Genomic DNA, 15007 nt, shown 5'->3' with positions numbered 1-15007 from the left:
GCAGAAGTTTGCTAGAAAAACCCCTATTCTTTCAAAAAAGAGGCATGGCATCTGCAGAACAGATGGGATCTTGGAATTTAAGGACCCATCTGAAGTAATGTCTAAATCAGAGTCTTTAAGAGTGCAGTATTAACACAACTATACAGATTTTCCCTATCATTGAAGATTCGTTTGAGTCGTCTTTCAAAGGATGTGCTGGCACAGCGGATCCTGTATTTCTGTGTCAATGCTGGTTGTTTGGGAGAGGTGGCTGCCAGGGTACGGAAAATGGTCCACATTTGCCAGGGGTTCTCCTCTGATGATGATTTGTGGAGTACAAAGTGTAGTTCGTGCAGGTGAGGGCTGGTAGAGCCAGCCAGCATTGACACAGAAATTGAATACAGGATCTGATGTGCCAGCACATCCTTTGGAAGACTACTCAAATGAGTCTTCAATGATAGGGATCTGCAAACAGGCACCAAGATCTTGGTTTACAAGGCAGTTGTCATCCCCATCCTTCTCTATGGGTGTGAGACCTGGGTAACCTACAGATGACATCTCAAGCTTCTGGAGTGGTTCCAACAGCACTGCCTCAGGAGGATTCTCAGGATCAGCTGGGAAAACCAACGCAATAACATCAGTGTTCTCTCTGCAGCCAACATCAGCAGTATAGAAGTGCAGGTCATGAAATACCAACTCCAGTGGGCTGGCCACTGTGTACGTATGCCTGAAACTTGCCTCCCAAAGCAAGTACTCTTCTCTCAGTTAAGTCAAGAAAGAAGGACTCATGAGGGCAGTGGAAGTGCTTCAAAGACATACTGAAAGTACACCTTAAAAAGGGAGGTATCAACTGGGAGGTGTTAGGATATAGATATTGAGGCCTGTCTGTAAAGGCCTATACTCTAAGAATTTAGGTGTATTCTTATCACTTAGCTAGTTATAGAGGTATGAAAGAAAGAATCAAAATCACTGTCTGCCAAGTGTAAGGTCCTTCTCTCACTGTGACAGTCTGAGGCCCTGTTCTTAGGCTAAGGCCTTTGGCTAAGCAAACAGAGGCAGCCATAAGCTGGGAAGCGACCAGTAACATCCTCACATTCCAAACCAGTCACATTGAAAGAAGGTGCTATTGGGCTGTTAGGAATACACTCCTGTCCTGATAATGCCTGTCACCTCCAGAGAAAGGGAAGTGCCTAGAAGATGTAAAAGGAAACTTAGTTTGATAGCATCCTGTCTGGCAAGGAGTACTTGTGGCACTTTAGAGACTAACCAATTTATTTGAGCATAAGCTTTCGTGAGCTACAGCTCACTTCATCGTATGCATCCGATGAAGTGAGCTGTAGCTCACGAAAGCTTATGCTCAAATAAATTGGTTAGTCTCTAAGGTGCCACAAGTACTCCTTTTCTTTTTGCGAATACAGACTAACACGGCTGTTACTCCGAAACCTGTCTGGCAAGAACTCACTTATCAATAGCTGGGATGTGAAATCCTCACTTCTGTATTGTTTTGTCATTATAGTTCCCACTTTTCTATTATTTGTCTGTATAATCTCCGTCTGGTTCTGTGATTGTTTCTGTCTGCTGTATAATTAATTTTGCTGGGTGTAAACTAATTCAGGTGGTGGGATATAATTGATTACATAATCATGTTACAAAATGTTAGGATTGGTTAGTTAAATTTCAGGAAAATGATTGGTTAAGGTATAGCTAAGCAGACTCAAGGTTTACTATATAGTCTGCAGTCCATCAGGAAATGAGTGGGTGGGTCTGGGGAGGGGAAATGGGAATAGGGAATGGGGGTGGGGAAATTGGAATCATGTTTTGCTAAAGGGGGAAATGGGAACAGGGAATGGGGGTAAGAAAATTGGAATCATGTTTGGCTAAGGGCAGGAATGGGAACAAGGACACAGGTGTAAGGCTCTGTGGTGTCAGAGCTGGGAAGGGGGACACTAAGGAAGGAAACTGGAATCATTCTTGCTGGAAGTTCACCCCAATAAACATCGAATTGTTTGCACCTTTGGACTTCGGGTATTGTTGCTCTGGGTTCATGCAAGAAGGACCGGGAAGTAAGTGGGTGAAGGAATAAGCCCCCTAACAGGAGGATTCGGTGAGGAACAGAACACAGTGATGCCACACCATACACAAAGCCACAGCTCACTTTGAGGAGAACAGACGTGCTCATGAGACAGAAGTGACAAAGGAGGAAAGAAAGGGCACAACAGTCCAGCGAACAACCATGTCTCCTCCAAGATTACACTTGTCACTTCTGTGGGAAAATCTGCAGGGCATGAATTGGGCCCCTCAGCCACTTAAAAACCCACCAATGAACCCCCTTGGCAGACATCATCCTCACATCGAGAGATGGCCAAAGAAGAAGAAGATACAGACTTTGCACCCAGAGACAATTCAGATGATCAATATTTGCCTTGCATTAATTAATAACCGCCCTATAAAATGGTATCTGTAGGAAAAGGAGGTAAGTTTCAAATACAAAGTAATCAAATAATTTATCATGCATTTCTATTAATCATATAAATAGATTAGTACAATTTTCAAAAATTAACACAAAATGGTATGTGCTAGGAAAAAGAAATAGCGTGTAATTATACTAGTCAGGAAAGTATCTATGTATTTTGAGGTTTCTAGTCCAGTTCCTTTTTGGAAGCTTTTTTGTCCATTTTTATCAGTGTTTTCTGTTATCCTGGATAGCTTGTTATTTAATCAAATATTTGACTAATTTGATTAATTACTGTCACTCTTGCGTGATATTTATACCTAGATTGATGTTTACTTAGGAGAGGGGCAAGGAGGACAGACACATACTGCACAAGGCAGCTCAGGAAGTCCAGCATGGGGGTTGGGGTACATGATTTATGAGGAGAGGCTGAGGGAACTGGGCTTATTTAGTCTGCAGAAGAAAAGAGTGAGGGGGAATTTGATAGCAACCTTTAACTACCTGAAGGGGGGTTCCAAAGAGAATGGAGCTAGGTTGTTCTCAATGGTGGCAGATGACAGAACAAGGAGCAATGGTCTCAAGTTCCAGTGAGGGAAGTGTAGGTTGGATATTAGGAAACATTATTTCACTAGGAAGGTGGTGAAGCACTAGAATGGGTTACCTAGGGAGGTGGTGGACTCTCCATCCTTAGAGTTTTTAAGGCCCAGCTTGACAACGCCCTGGCTGGGATGATTTAGTTGGTGTTGGTCCTGCTTTGAGCAGGGGATTGGACTAGATGACCCCCTGAGGTCTCTTCCAACCCTAATATTCTATTATTCTATGGGCTTCTCCACAGCGTAACAGTTAGTGCTAAATCAAGGGCGATCCTTTTAATTACAGAAACATGAGTTCAAATCTTACTCAAATCTGGAGAGGATATACGGTACTAGTCCAGTCATCATTTGTCCACACTACAAAACCACCAATTTGGCATCTATTTTGCTTGTGTAATATTTCTTAAAATGCCCTGTTCCCAACTATGTTTATCCAGGTCCTTGGATTACAAGTGTGCAAACAGATCTGTAAAGATGGAAGCTGCTCACTATCCAATTTACCCAAGGTTCCAGAAACCGAACACCTTATTCTTATTCAAGAGGTAAGCTACATTTCCTGATGTCAAAGTCAGATGGAGAGGGAGGTGACATGAAGGTTCTATGTACGTCTTTGCTGTTTCAGAAACACTACAAAGCAGTGTTCCCTCTGTCTTTCCACACCAATGCTAGAACATTATTCTTTGGTGTTCTGTTCTGTCTCTTTAGACCACATTGTCCTTTTCAGATTCTTGTGTTTCATGATTCATCAAGCACAAATTTTATTGAGACTCCCTAATCTCCTTTCCAAACTGCCAGTACTTTTTCACAGCCTCCCAGATGTCACATTAAGGTTTATTTTTGTTCGTTTGTTTTTAAGTGTAATAAAACAACAATAAAATAGAAAACAGCTCTGTATATCAAACTTGGCAAAGGCTGCTGAGTAACCTGTTGAGTGAATTTTTACATCCCACACAGAAGTAATTAGCGTACCTGTGTGTGATAAGCCCTTACATTAAAACCATTAACAAACCTAATATTTCCAAAATATTTTAAATTATACATCTTTCATACCTTACAGGGCTTTTTCTAAATTATAAGTTACCTAGTTATCATGGATTTTAGAAAGCAGCAAGTACAAGAGAATCACGTTATCCTCTAGTATCAAAATGACATTGTATATTTCTGAAAGTGAAAGTCTCATAACCATCCAAAAGCATCTAGTGCTTAGGCAGTAGTGGTTCTAGCAGAATAGTGCACTTTAAAACATTATACATTCTGTCCTAATCTAAAATGACACTGAAATTGCAAGCCTCTGTCTTGGGCTCTTGTCCACATCACAATCCCTCAATACATAATATGGCTGGCAAGTTCTGACCAGGAATTATGGGAGCGGAGTGAAAGAGGTATTAAATAACTACTTATTTTTATTCTGTGATGCCCTATGTTGAAAAACCACTGGGCAACTAACAAAAATATTTTAAAAACCTTATGGCCTAATATAAAGCCAGTACTGAATCAAAACCGAGAATCCTTTAAACACACACCAAAACACACAATAAATAATGCACCATTCCACTCACCAAAACGCTATGCCAACCCAGGCCATAATTTACCAAAGACAGACAATATCCTCCCGTGTAAAAAACAAAACTCACAGGGACACAAAAGCTTCTTGAATTATATCGCAATTGTACTTTTTGAATGTGCCCTTGACAGAGAAGGCTCTGCCTCCTGTCCACTTGAAATAACACTGTGGAATGTTCAGCAGTGGTTCCAAACATGTAAAGATTAATCACCAGGACAAGACACAGGGATACAGAGGAAACCTAAGGGAGATTAAATCTGTGTTATTTACATCTTTACATACTTCTTTAATCTCCCTTGCTTCTGCATAGTGGGCAGGCAGTGCAGCTCCTGGAGCACGAACGAAGGTCCACCAATAGACATCATGCTATTGTGTTCTGCAGGAGCTACAGCTATGAGTGATTCTCAAGAGTAACTCCAAATAAAGTAAAAAGAAAAGGAGGACTTGTGGCACCTTAGAGACTAACCAATTTATCTGAGCATGAGCTTTCATCAGCTACAGCTCACTTCATCCGATGAAGTGAGCTGTAGCTCACAAAAGCTTATGCTCAAATAAATTGGTTAGTCTCTAGGGTGCCACAAGTACTCCTTTTCTTTTTGCGGATACAGACTAACGTGGCTTCTACTCTGAAACCTCCAAATAAAGTATCTCACATGTTAGATGTCACAAAGGGTATACTATCATAAATAGGGCCGCTCTTTAAAGATTATAACTTTCAAATATTTTAGAAGTGCCATCAATACTGGGTTTCCTCTTTCAGCTTTCAATCAAAGATGATGCCTGAATTCTTGAATTTATACCCCACTAGTAACATCACTATCTTGCTGTGATGGGTTCGGTCACAGAGATGTGCTGTCACCTGATGTGCTGAAAGTACCTCTGAGCCCATTTTCCCTGCCAGTTTGGGACATCCAGAACCCTGTCTTGTTCAGCCAGAAATGCAAGCCTGCTGCAACACAGACCCCAGGGTCTTGTCCATGCCGCCAAAGCTGCAGACTTAACTGAAAAGAAGCTCAGCAGGTTACCTGTCTCCAGCACCCAGACACCAGGTTCCCAATGTGATCCAAATCCCAAATAAATCCGTTATACCCTGTATAAAGCTTATGCCCAGCTGTTTGCTCCTCCAGGTATTAATCACTTACTCTGGGTTTATTAATAAACAAAAATGATTTTCTTAAGTATAAAAAGTAGGATTTAAGTGGTTTCAAGTAATAACAGTCAGAACAAAGTAAGTAAGCAAGCAAAATAAAGCAAAACACACAAGTCTAAGCCTAATACATTCAGAAACTGATTACAGGTAATATCTCACCATCAGAGATGTTCCAATAAGCTTCTAGTCTGTCCTAGTCTGGGCCCAATCCTTTTCCCTAGTACAGTCTTTGTTAGATCCAACAGACATCTTAGGTGGTAAGCAGGGATTTTCTCATGACTGGCAGCCCTCTTTGTCCTGCTCCACCCCCTTTTATAGCTTTGGCACAAGGCAGGAATCTTTTGTCTGTGCTTGTCCCCACCCCCGCCTTATCAATGGAAAAATACAAGGATTAAGATGGATTCCAGCATCATAGGACATGGTCACATGTCACTGTAAGACCCCTGGTCTCTATTCTTCCTGGGTCGGCCCACACACACACAGGAAGGTGTGCAGGTAAATAAACCATTTACAACCAAAAGTCCTAGTCAATAGGAACCATCAAGATTCTAAACCATCATTAATGGCCCACACTTTGCATAATTACAATAGGACCTCAGAGTTATACTTCATATATCTAGCTTCAGATACAAGAATAATATATGCATACAAATAGGAAGAATATATTCAGTAGGTTATAACCTCTCTTATGATCCCTTACAAGAGACTTTTCGCATAAAGCATATTCCAGTTACATCATATTTGTTAGGATATAGATATTGAGGCCTGTCTGTAAAGGCCTACACTCTAAGAATTTAAGTGTATTCTTATCACTTAGCTAGTTATAGAGGTATAAAAGAAAGAATCAAAATCACTGTCTGCCAGTGTAAGGGCCTTCTCTCACTGTGACAGCCTGAGGCCCTGTTCTTAGGCTAAGGCCTTTGGCTAAGCAACAGAGGCAGCCATAAGCTGGGAAGCGACCGGTCACATCCTCACATTCCAAACTAGTCACATTGAAAGAAGGTGCTATTGGGCTGTTAGGAATACACTCCTGTCCTGATAATGCCTGTCACCTCCAGAGAAAGGGAAGTGCCTAGAAGATGTAAAAGGAAACTTAGTTTGATAGCATCCTGTCTGGCAAGAACTCACTTATCAATAGCTGGGATGTGAAATCCTCACTTCTGCATTGTTTTGTCATTATAGTTCCCACTTTGCTATTGTTTGTCTGTATAATCTCTGTCTGGTTCTGTGATTGTTTCTGTCTGCTGTATAATTAATTTTGCTGGGTGAAAACTAATTCAGGTGATGGGATATAATTGGTTACATAATCATGTTACAATATGTTAGGATTGGTTAGTTAAATTTCAGGAAAATGATTGGTTAACGTATAGCTAAGCAGAACTCAAGGTTTACTATATAGTCTGCAGTCCATCAGGAAATGAATGGGTAGGTGTGGGGAGGGGAAATGGGAATAGGGAATGGGGGTGGGGAAATTGGAATCATGTTTGGCAAAAGGGGGAAAAGGGAACAGGGAATGGGGGTAAAGAAATTGGAATCATGTTTGGCTAAAGGGGGAAATGGGAACAGGGAATAGGGGTATGGAAATTGGAATCATGTTTCACTAAGGGCAGGAATGGGAACAAGGACACAGGTGCAAGGCTCTGTGGTGTCAGAGCTGGGAAGGGGGACACTAAGGAAGGAAACTGGAATCATGCTTGCTGGAAGTTCACCCCAATAAACATCGAATTGTTTGCACCTTTGGACTTCGGGTATTGTTGCTCTGGGTTCATGCAAGAAGGACCGGGAAGTAAGTGGGTGAAGGAATAAGCCCCCTAACAATATTCACACTCATAAGCCTATTTCCATAAAACATGTGGAGTGCAACATCACACTTGTATCTAGTCAGTTTCAATCAGTCACTGAAACAGCACCAAGATACAAACTTCCTGTTTGGAAGAGACACAGACTGTACCTTCACTGCTAAAAATGGAGTGTTATTTATACCTAGGGTAACTAATGTGTGTGAGTGAGCTCCAGGTAAAAAACACAGGGAAGACAAGCCACCCAAGTTTTACAGTGAGGTAATCTGTCTGAGGTCAACCCGAGCTGTGGGTATAGTGCTGACCTCACCTTATTTATCCCATAGTAAAACTAAAATGCTGTGTCTTCACTGTGTTTTTAAATGGGGATAGCTCATGCACACTAGTTACTCTAAGGTTAAAAAACCCAAACATTTTAGCAGAGAAGACAAAGCCAAATACAGTTCTGCATAGCATACTGAGGATAAATCAGATAAAACCATGTTATCTGTTCCCTGAAGGTCTTCACATACACTCTGACCAGTAAGAGTGACAGAACTGTACAACTCAATAAAAGAGAGCAGAAGGCACTGTAAATAGAGCAGAAGGTGCTTTGGAACAGCTGAAGAAGAACTCATACAATGACTCTCCAACGAGTCTAGGTCTAATATGAGGCATCCAATATTCGGAGACCAGTTTTGAAAATCTGTGCCAAAGTTAATCTTTCTGTGTTTACTTCCCCAATTGAAAATACTTAACTAATCCTCACAATCCCTTGTAAGGTAAAGGTGTACATAAAATCCTTTGAAAATCTCAAGCACTATGTAACAGCTAATTATTCTTTAGCTTTTAGGATACAATGTGACCAAAATTAATTTTCAGAGATAACAGTAGACACACAAGGGTGCCCCTTTCTTGAATTTAATGTTGTATTTTGACAAGTCTCCCCTGTTTACTCAAAGAATATTAAAAATTACTTGATCTCAGGTAAGATCCCCCCACCCCCTCGATCTCTGTGTTTTACAAGTGGTTACGGGAGAACTTCCAGATGTAAATGGCTTAGTTTGGATACTAATTCTAAACCTATGTGTACTTTTTTCCTGAAAGTCAGGTTGAAAATCTCAACATCAAATTTACTTTTGAGATCTCCAGTACTTCCTGAGCTGGTTTAGACTTCATTTATACTGGGAAAGCGTTCTGACATACTTGGATGAAAAATGTTATATTATACGATCAAGGCATGTGCCAGTGCTATTTGAAGTATTTCAACAGAAGCTTGAATTTGGATTTAACAAACACTGACGATTACTGAGAAGCTTTGAGAAGCTCATACACAAATTTATACAGTCATTCTACAAAAACTCTGTACCTTTGCTAACAGAAATGCCTTGTCAATACAGATATAGCTGTAGACATGTTAGCTAAACAATGCTGCACAATTCCATCCTATTAGGTGACTATTTGGAAACCTCAAAGCATAACACATTAAGTGCAAGAAACCGCTTCAGGGATCCTTACTCTACTCCCTTATCATCTGTTGCACATGTTCACCATTTATGGCTTTGTCATCAACACATGCAAACCTGATGGCTTGTCATCAACACACACAATCACTAACATCCCAAAATGTTCATGGAAGCACTGCAGCTTAGGAAAAAAAGACATTAATATTCTAAACTATTTGGAGACATTCAAACTTGGAAAGGCTCACGATTGTAAGTTGTCATGCTTGGAAGACTTCAATATATTGTACTAATCGAAGTCCCCTCTAACAAGTGCAGCTTGCATATATAAAGCCACGTTGATTCAGCTGTGCTTAACTGTTTATACAGGCTTTCAGGGACACAGAATCTAAAAACACTATTTCAGACATTAGACCATGTCTTCCTGTGAGAGGTTTAGTTGCTGTCAATGAGGCTTGACTTAATGATACAGTGTGCCAGCCACTATAGTTAATTAACTTTTTTGGTTCACCTCACAGAGCTATTTTCTGCAATCAGATCTTATCTGCACAATCCCTGTTATGGTTTCATGCTGCAAGGAGATTTGCAACAACTGCATCTGCCATTAATAAAACTCTCCTAGCTTTATAAATGCTCCCTTGATGGGAAGTGAAGAGGTGGCATCTAAGGAAGGATATGAAAGCAGCAGGAAGATACTGAGGCTGAAGCAAATGATCTTGAGATTACCTAAACAAAATAATGCCAGTGCTCTGTATGAGCAACTCAAATATTAGAGAGTAACATAGAAAGCTGGGGGTAGCTATTTTCAAACTAACAGCCTTGTCTACGCCCTATGCTGTTTACCTCAACACCAGTATACAGCACACAGTGTTATTTTATAAGAAAGGACAGGATATGCTTGGTTGCTGTTTTCGATCAGCATCTATAATATTGCTTTACATCTTGTAATTGGATAGCTGCACAGCAGCAGAAAGCTGATGTTTTGCATAAACTGCTTTACTTATCGTGTACGATGCAAAATAGAACATGACATTTTCCAAATATTCAGTCAAAAAACTGAGATTAGAAGAACTTTAAATATACAGCTACAGGAAACGTTCTGAACAGATGTATATGCAATTTGCTTTCAGAGTTCTGAAAACTCCTTCCTGAAGCCTCATTCACTCTATGTCTCACATGCACACACATGCCCTACTCTCCCCTACCCCCAATTCCTGATCTTATTTGCCTTGCTATTCATTTACTGTGCTTACTCCAACTTCTGTTAGTCTTAAAATGTTTATCCATCTGCTTCTTTCTTCATATAACAACTCAGATGCTTATATGGGAACATCCATTCTTCAGCTTTATAGAATTCCAAGTAATGTTCTTCACTTTTCTATTAAGGTCTAGAAATAATAATATCACCTAGGTCTTACAAATAATTTTTATCCCTAGATCTCAAAGCCCTTTACAAACATGGTAAGTATCCTATTCCCCATTCTACAGATAAAGAAACAGTCATTGAACTGACTTGCAGGATGTAAAATCAAATGGCATCTAAATATTTTCACCCCAAAGCCTGCCTCTCTCAATGAAAAATCCAGAAAGCACAGTCAAAGTCGTCTTCCTTGGCTAATCCTCATATCACTAAGGCAAACATAAAACAATACGCTCCTTTTTAACCACTTGTTGAGTAAGTGCCCTTCAGGAAAACTGAAAAAAGATTTATGGAAGAAAATTAATATTGCTTGAGTGTTGCAGGAGTAACTAAGCAAATGCAAATGAGAACTCATCACTGAGGCCAAAAAAGGCCTTTATAAATTATTAGGGCCCTACCAAATTCACGGTCCATTTTGGTCAATTTCACGGTCATAGGATTTTAAAAACCGTAAATTTCATGAGTTCAGTTATTTGAATCTGAAATTTCAAGGTATTGTAATTGTAGGGGTCCTGACCCAAGAAGGAGTGGTGGGGGTTGCAGGGTTATCGTATGCGGCGGTTGGTGTACTAGTACCCTTACTTCTGCGCTGCTGCTTGCGAGCAGCAGCGCAGAAGAAAGGATGACATGGTATGATATTGCCACCCTTAATTTTGTACTGCTGCCTGCAGAGCTGGGCCCTTGGTCAGCACCACCACCGTCTGGCCGCCCAGCTCTGAAGTCAGCACAGAAGTAAGGGTGGCAATACCGCAACCCCCCTACAATAACCCTGTGACACCCCCTGCAACTCCCTTTTGGGTCAGGACCCAAAGCGGAGGGCAATGAAAATGATTAGGAGGCTGGGGGAACTGGGCTTATTTAGTCTGCAGAAGAGAAGAGTGAGGGGGGATTTGATAGCAACCTTCAAGTACCTGAAGGGGGGTTCCAAAGAGGATGGAGCTTGGCTGTTCTCAGTGGTGGCAGATGACAGAACAAGAAGCAATGGTCTCAAGTTGCAGTGGGGGGGGGTGGGGGGATCTAGATTGGATATTAGGAATACTAATTCACTAAGAGGGTGATGAAGCACTGGAATGGGATACCTAGGGAGGTGGTGGAATAACCATCCTTAGAGGTTTTCAAGGCCCGGCTTGACAAAGCCTTGGCTGGGATGATTTAGTTGGTGTTGGTCTTGCTTTTAGCACGGGGTTGGACTAGATACCTCCTGAGGTCTCTTCCAACCCTAATCTTCTATGATTCTATGACCCCCAATTTGAGAAACACTGGTCTCCCCCGTGAAATCTGTATAGTATAACACTGATCTCCCCCAGATTTCATGGGGGGAGACCAGATCTCATGGTTCGTGACGTATTTTTCATGGCCATTAATTTGTTAGGGCCCTATACATGATATAACACTGATTGCTGCACAGACAAATGTACAGCAGTTCCTGCACTGAATGGTGATATATGGCCTAACAGATGTATATGATGTGATGAATGAACCTTTCTCCTCTCAGCTCCTTACACTAGAACTTATGATCCAATTATTATTTTTAACAATACAAAAATAGTTTTAATTCTCCTTTCCTTTAATCCAGGGGAATGTTTATCCCAAAGTTGCAGGTATTTAATTTTTAGAAAAAAAAATCCACTTGTGCTGGAAAACTAACCAAGTTATTTTCTTTTGAAAAATTTAAATCCCACAGCTCTCAGGGCTCTGGGTACCTTTGCACTGCACAATTTGCAGACGTCAGGAATATCTGGAGAATTTCAAAGACACAGTTATACAAAAAATAGCTTGGGGGAGAGGGTGATGCTCAAAAGTAAGGAATCCTCACGTTTTCTGTTAAATACAAAAAGAGGCATTGCCTAGTATATTTTATTTTTCATTTCCCCAATTCCTGTTTTACTTGAATCTTTCAATATCCATCTTCTTCAGAGCCTTGAAAATAACATTAATTTCCTTAATGATTTTGATCCTGCTCTTTTACAAACTTTGATGATTTTCCTTATGATTTAAAAATAAGTTTGACTTTCTTTGCCTTTTTTGTGCTTTGATTCCAATTTACTTTATTTACTTCCCAATGAGCATTATTGATGACATGAGCATAATTCTGTGAATACTGTTTATTAATTGGAAGCAGACAAGGGCACATGAGATGAAAACATTTGTGTAGGTCCCTCAAAAATATTGCTACTAAGGTTGTTTTATGAATTTGTCAGCAATGGTGCCTTTTTATTTGTCATATAGATGCATTTATAATTTAGAGAATATTCACCCAGATTAGGGCAAAAACATGACATACATTGTAGTAGTTGTAAACAAACTGATGTTGTCCCTGCACGTTTTTAAAATTAAAATCAGTCACTGGTGAATGCCAGTGACTGAGGTGCTTAATCATCATTGACCTACTTTTATCAACTTTGCTTAGGGAAAAATAAGAATAGTATTTTCAAAAGAGCACAGTTGGCTTAACTCTGCTCCCACTGAAAACAAAGGCAAAACTCCCACTGAAAACAAAAGTGAAACTCCCACTAACTTTAATGTGGCTAAAATTAATGCTTTTCAAAATCTCACAGTAATTCACTAAATTGGGCATAGAAAGGTAATAAGACATTATAAATACATACACATTTGCAATTTTATTGCAATTTTTAAAAAATAATGAGATGGATGCCATTAAAACTGTGTCCCTTTTTGCATGAATCTCTTGAGTGTGGTGGACTCTCTTTGCTGGATATAACAGCGTAGAGTCTCATGGCCCAGTTAAGGGTAATACTCATTTGAAAATCTCCATCTAGTCATTGGATAAAAAGTATATGATATGCTTGAAAATCCAACACTGTACAAAACTGTGGAGCTACACTCTGGATCAGACACACAAATCTGACCACATGAGGTGTTCTTTTGCAGATTATTTTAATAGCCACAAAAGACCAGGTAAACTAGGAAGTTTACTATAGAATTAACTTTGAGGGGAAGTTGGGGAACTTACGCATCTTTACTTTCTATGTATTTATTTTATCTTATTTTTTCATCTCTCTCTCTCTCACTCACTCACACACCCCCACCCTATTTGTTTAAAGGACCTGATTCAGGAAAGTACTTAAGCACATACCTTAATTTCAGGCACATGAGAAGTCCCCATTGACTTAAATGGGAGTACTCATGCTTTAAATTAGACACATGCTTAAATCTGTTTCTGTATCAGAAACTACAAAATGTGCTATATTAGAAAGATTGTTCTGACTGAATGCTTAAACAAACAAGAGTCCTCTCACTGTATTTTGTGCCACTCGTTCATGAGGACAAAAATCCTATGCATTGTACTTTGTAATTAAGCTATATTTATGAATCTATGTATTGTACCATTTTGCAGTCATAACAATAATTAGAGGCATCCCTGTAAAGATACTGGTTCCTCAGAACAGCAGTGATTTCATACAGCACATTAACAACCCTGGAATGAGACCAAAGCGGCTGCTGTTCCCACTCTAGTGGACTTTGATCTGCAGCCACCCACTAACAGTGTTGTGTCTGTTTTCTTGTCTCACTGTAGAGAAGGTAGGAGGAAGAGGAGAAAGAAGCTGCTGAATGCAGCTGTAGGGTTAGCTCAAGCAAAAGGACAAGGAAGCAGTATATTCAGAAAAAAATGGTAGTATCCCAAGCAGAGGGAGAAAGATTCCTTTCAAGCCCTCCTTTTTCCTATGAGATAATAAAGGAACTTGTCTTGAAAAAACAAAAGGGATGATTACTTAACATTATAGTCTAAAAAGGTAAAACTCTGACTGACGGAACTGCTGCTTTCAAGCTAGACTGTCAGTTTTAAAAGTAAAGATATTTTTATTTCAGTGTATTTAACTTTATTTCTAATTATTTCCAGAAAATTTTGTTAGTCATGATGTTGTCTAAAGCCAAGAGGAATAAAAATGCCGTTTAACTCACCCTAACAACTATTTATCAGCAGTCTGATATAAAATACTTTACTCATAACTTAGATTTTGCTTAAGTTGACTATTATATGTAATTATATAGAGGACAGATAGGTCAACAAAACACATCACTCAGACTTACCATTGATGCAGATCTCAAAAGGTTCGCAAAGGTCATCCTCAAATAGGCAGCCTAAAAACACAACGGAAAGTTAAAATCAGTACAGTTTTCAAACTGTGGATAATTGGTAAAGTACAGACTTCTTAGGCTATTAAATCCTCAGTGAGATTCAGACATTTGGTTGACCTTAGGTTTCTAAATGGGGCAGTACAGAAAATCAAGAACATGGAAACAGGCTTGTCAGAAAGCTACTCTCACTAAATGTACACTTCCAGAACAGCATTGGGCCCACTTCTCCCCCTCCCTACTCTACAAATGATTGTATCTTCCTTGTTCCTGACAATAATATGAAGAGCCTCATATTCTGCTTATCTGTTTAGGTGCCATCACAAATTAGAGTATGCTGAGACCAGCACAGTGACCTAGTGGATAGTATAACATGGAACTCAGAAGTCCTCTCAATATACTCTGTTTGAGGTAAGCTGAAGCTGGTAATCAGGCAAATATTGCTTTCAGCAGTTAAGGGACCAGGTGGAATGCAGCAGGGCTGGATTTAGGCATTGACACCATAAGATC

General features: G+C 39.9%; 1 protein-coding gene across 1 annotated transcript in view; it reads right to left on the bottom strand.

The window, feature by feature from the left end:
• Positions 1-15007, bottom strand: part of PTPRN2 (protein tyrosine phosphatase receptor type N2) — a 1032194-nt gene that overhangs the window by 887057 nt on the left and 130130 nt on the right. The window contains exon 2 of the mRNA XM_077809485.1: positions 14453-14503. Within this exon, the coding sequence (XP_077665611.1) occupies positions 14453-14503 (51 nt within the window). The remainder of the gene's footprint in view (positions 1-14452; positions 14504-15007) is intronic.

Source organism: Eretmochelys imbricata, chromosome 2 (assembly GCF_965152235.1).
Source record: "Eretmochelys imbricata isolate rEreImb1 chromosome 2, rEreImb1.hap1, whole genome shotgun sequence".
Taxonomy (NCBI): Eukaryota; Metazoa; Chordata; order Testudines; family Cheloniidae; genus Eretmochelys; species Eretmochelys imbricata.
The sequence above is the reverse complement of the archived record's forward strand: the minus strand, read 5'-3'. Positions and strand labels throughout refer to the sequence as shown.